This window comes from Psammomys obesus, unplaced genomic scaffold, assembly GCF_907164565.1.
Source record: "Psammomys obesus unplaced genomic scaffold, mPsaObe1.curated_primary_1811, whole genome shotgun sequence".
Taxonomy (NCBI): Eukaryota; Metazoa; Chordata; class Mammalia; order Rodentia; family Muridae; genus Psammomys; species Psammomys obesus.
The window spans coordinates 3,480,067-3,484,499 of NW_026590405.1; the positions used below are offsets into that span (position 1 = coordinate 3,480,067).

The 4,433-nt window shown below is 50.0% G+C and overlaps 1 protein-coding gene across 2 annotated transcripts in view; it reads right to left on the reverse strand.

Moving 5' to 3' along the window:
- Dnah8 (dynein axonemal heavy chain 8) overlaps positions 1-4,433 on the reverse strand; it is a 203,950-nt gene that overhangs the window by 57,865 nt on the left and 141,652 nt on the right. For both annotated transcript variants that reach the window (XM_055607163.1, XM_055607164.1), the window contains 2 exons: positions 4,109-4,299; positions 1,705-1,826 (listed from right to left, as the gene is read on the reverse strand). In XM_055607163.1, coding sequence (XP_055463138.1) covers positions 1,705-1,826; positions 4,109-4,299 — 313 coding nt within the window. The remainder of the gene's footprint in view (positions 1-1,704; positions 1,827-4,108; positions 4,300-4,433) is intronic.

Genomic DNA, 4,433 nt, shown 5'->3' on the forward strand with positions numbered 1-4,433 from the left:
GGGGGAGTGGGGGGGGGGGGGGGGGGGGGGGGGGGGGGGGGGGGGGATGGACACGGGCGGCTTTGTCAGCACTTTTCGGAAACCTATGGTGAGCATTAAAAGCTGAAGTTCAATCTCAGATCCCATGCGCCAGACCCAGGAACTGAACTTTTTCTTAGATTTCCTCTATCTCTCTCCCCCCCTCCTCCTGTGTATGTGTGTGTGTGTGTGTGTGCACGCGTGTGTGTGTAACATGTATACGTGTTTGTGAATCTGAGCCATGTAGTAGTCAGGAATCCTTACCAAGGGCCTTCCTCTATCTCATTTTGAGGCAGGGTCCCTCCCTGACACAGAACTCCCCACCTCAGCTGGACTGGCTGGCCTGAAGGCCCCAGAAATCCCGCTGCCTCTGTTTCCCCAAGCACTGGGATCACAGATGTGTACCGACTCTCCTGACTCTTCCTTTATTATTATTTTCCTTTTTCTTTTTTACTTTTTTAATGTAGGAGCCAAGGATCTGATCTCGTGCTTGCACAGTAAGCACTTTGCTGGCGGCCCCTGATTCCTCCCCCGCTTTATCTGGAACGTGGACAGACAGCAAGCTATTAACTGAACAGTACCTGCAGTTCAAGCGCTTCAACCTTGCCCCTGGGGCAGTATGAGATGGGTAGGGAGGGTTCTGCAGTGCACCTAAATTGCCCTGGAAGATTACGGTGGCTCTGCTCTTCCGCCTTATTCATTGGGGCAGACCACACCCAGAGGGCCTAGAAATGGCTCCAATCTCTAGAGATCTTACTCTGAGGACCCTGTATGTGCCTTCTGAGGCTAGAACTGTAGGCCCATCAGCCCTTTGGTGGATTTCTTGCTTACGCAGCAAGTGTTTTAACTGCTGAACTGTCTCTCCCGGTTATCTTGTGTTTGCACCACTAAATTGGTATGTTTCAAAAGTACACTATCCTCTTGATTTGACCCAAACTCAAGACTTGCGCCCATGACTTAATTATAGGCACAAGTAAAATGTAGAAAGCACTGCTGTCGTGGAAGGGTCCACCCACCCAATCCTTGTAGTTCTGGGAATAGAAGATGGACCCTGGGGGCTGGAGAGGGATGGGGTAGGGGTGGGCGGCAAGGCACACCTGCCACACTCTCCAGGGGGACCCCCAATTAATCCCTGGCACCCGTGTGAAAAGCTGGCTCCAGTGGCCCGTGTTTACAATTCCCAGAGTGGGGGAAAAGAGACAGGCAGATTCCTGGGACTTACTGAGCAGCCTAACTAGCCTTTCCTGTGAGTAAGATGGACGGAGTCAGAGGAATGACACTCAAGATTGACCTTCAGCCTCTACATGCGTGTGCCCACGCGTGAGTACACATTCACGCTAACACACAGAGACCCATGTCCACCACACAGGAGGACAGCTTGTTGCCGATGTCTGTGATAAAGCTCCCTAATGAAGTCTGTCTGTCCACCCCCCACCCCTCCTGGCCTGGGCAGCCACACTGTTGCTTTAATCTTTGTTGCTGCTTTCTAGACAATGGCTCACTACTCCCATCAGGCTCCTGATTCCCCTGCCTCAGCCTTCCAGGACCTAGGACTGCAGACCCATGCCACCACGCCCATCTGTTGGAGCCTTTGGGGGTAGAACCGTCACTAGGAGGCCCCAGTTAAACAACCTGGGTGTGTTCTGATCTGCGGACCCATGCTTTGTTCATCCTGGCTCTCTTTACCTGGTTCATAATTTCTGCGAACTGGGGGAGCTTACTGAGCTCCACAAGGTTCAGCCACGTCATGTCCAGGATCCAGCGGAAGGGCTTGGGGGGGCACGCCTTCAGGTCCAGCGCTGCTCCGCCTGGAGGGACAGATGAGAACACATACATCACTTCAGATGCACCAATCACAACAGACGCACCAATCATGTCAGATGGCGTCAGTCACGCAACTGCTCACGGAGGCCAGGGAGGGGCATTAGGTCCCCTAGAGCTGGAGCTCCAGGATGTGCTGAGACACCCAACAAGAGTTTTTGGAACTGTACTCTGGTTCTCGGCGGCAACAGAAAGGACTCAATCTCTGAGCCAGACCTCAGACTCTGATAAACATTTCTTAAGGACTCTGATAAACATTTCCCTTTCACATAGAAATAATACAGACCAACAAAAAGATACATAGGGTTCAGGTCAACCCCCCCATTTAGCATCTTCCTGGGAAGCTGTATAAATCGAAGTATTGCACTATATCACAAAGCACTTGGGAGGTCTGTGCCAGCCTCAAAATATCACCTACACCTCCCCTCCCTTCCTGCCTCCTGAAACTGGGTATAAGGGAAGCCTTGCTCTTGCAGCATCACCATGGATGGAAGGGTTCATGCTGGCAGAGACAGCCACCAGACAAGGTCAGCAGCTAAGGCTTCTCCACCACAGGGATCCCTCCTCCACCCCTTTTCTTCTTGATTGTTTCTGTGTGTCCGCAGCTTCAGAGATGTCTGGGGAACATAGCTACACTCAGTGCTCCCAAGCACACGCCATTCTGAATCAGAGGGGATTTGTTACAGGAGGATTTCCTCCCCAAACACCCTGACTGCTCTACATCTCGTGCTGCACTGAGTTCCCTCAGACGGGGGACTCAGTCCCGTCCGTCGGGTGAGAGGGACGGAATGACGGAGTAACAGACTACTGTGGCTACGAGGTCAGTCAGAACCGCCGGCAGTGGTTATTATGACATTTAACTTGCATCCTCCTTATATTTTGTAAGGCTCGGGTCTTCAAACAAAGACAACATCTTTCTAGAATAAACTGGCAAGGAAATGGGGCTATCGGTTGTTCCACCATGCAAGTCTGTCCCTGGCATTTTTCAAAATGCTCTGACATCCTCAGCTAGAGAAGAGAGTCAAAGGCACCTTACAAATACTGCGGAAAGCAAGAAATAATTGATACGTAAGAACTGTCACTCCTGGGAAATCAAACACTGCTGTGACCATAAATATCAGTTCTTCTCCCTTGAGTTTTAAGTTCACAATGATTAAAAAAAAAAAAATGATATAAGAGAGTCCATTTCTTAGAGCTATGAAAAAGCATTTAAAAAAAAAAATAAGCCATACTACCCTCTAAAAAAATAATTCCATCAAAATGAAAGCCAGTTCAAAACTAAAACAGACTATATAATAAACCGGCTTTGTTAAAAAAACAAAACAAAAAAAAAAAAAAAAAAACCTCTCCTTTTCTGTTGAACTGATTGTAGTTCTGTCAATCAACCTTCCCTGCAGTTCCAAATTAATCTTCCTAAAGCACTGCTTTGTTCGTGCCATATCCCTGCCCATAAAACACTCAGCGGCTCCCTACTGCCAACTGAATTGAGTCCAAAGTCCCCTTGCTGGCTGCGCTGACCCTGTGCAATCTGACTCTCCACTTTGATGAAATGGGCTCACAAGTGTACTCCCAGCACAGCCCGGGCGAGAACCTACCCCTTCCAGGGGAACCCTCTCTGTGGGTCTCCATCGGCCCCGGCACCTCTTACTTCACAAACCCTCTTTCAAAGAGCTCTGTTTCTTTTGGCAACTAGCTCTGTTCTGGCTGGGTGTCATTAATGAGGAGTGGGGAGATGGCGTCTGCACAGGAGGGTGTCTCGGAGCTGTATGCGTTCCCCCACCCCCACCCCATCACAGGCTGTGTCCTGGGACCCTCTCAGTTTCGACAAGTCCTATATGACTAGGGCTGCAACCCACATCCCAGTCACCTGGCCCTGATGCAGAGCCTCCGGCACAGAGTTCCCTCGCTCCTCAGCGTCTCGTTTGAACCCAGGTCTCTGCCCTGTGCCAGCCCACCCCTTATTTCCACGCCACACTACCACAAACCTTACCCAACCTTGGGAGCGTTCATTAAGCTGCCCCTACTCTATCTGAATTTTGGTGGAGTCTGTTGTTAAAAAAGAAAAATTTTGGGGGGGCAGGAGGAGGGCGATGTCAAATTCCAGGCTAGCCTAGGCTGTGCAGAGAGATTCTGTATAGAAAAGATAGGAAGGAAAGAGAGCAGAAGAGGGAGGGAGGGAGGGAAAGAGGGAGGGAAAAAGGGAGGGGACAGAATAGAACTCATCACCCAGGCGTGGTGTCCTCCTCCCAGCCAGGCTCCGGCGGTTTACCTTTAATCAGGGCCTGAAACTCTTTGTGTTTCACCGTCCCTCTCTGAAGGTCAATCTTCAGTGTCATGAGGAGTACAAAGAGGAACTTGTGGTTTTCGTACAGGCCCCTCACTGAGTACGTAAAAACCTCGTACGTCAGGTACTCGATGATATTTGTAATCCTTTTTTGAGGCAGTGGAGACTTTTCAGATCTGCAATTCAGTTTTAAAAGCAAAGAGATTGTTTTACATTTTTCTTAAAGACTAGAAATAGCGGGACTGGTGGAAGGGGGTGTGTACGTGTGTGTGTGTGTGTGTGTGTGTGTGTGTGTGTGTGTGTGTGTGTG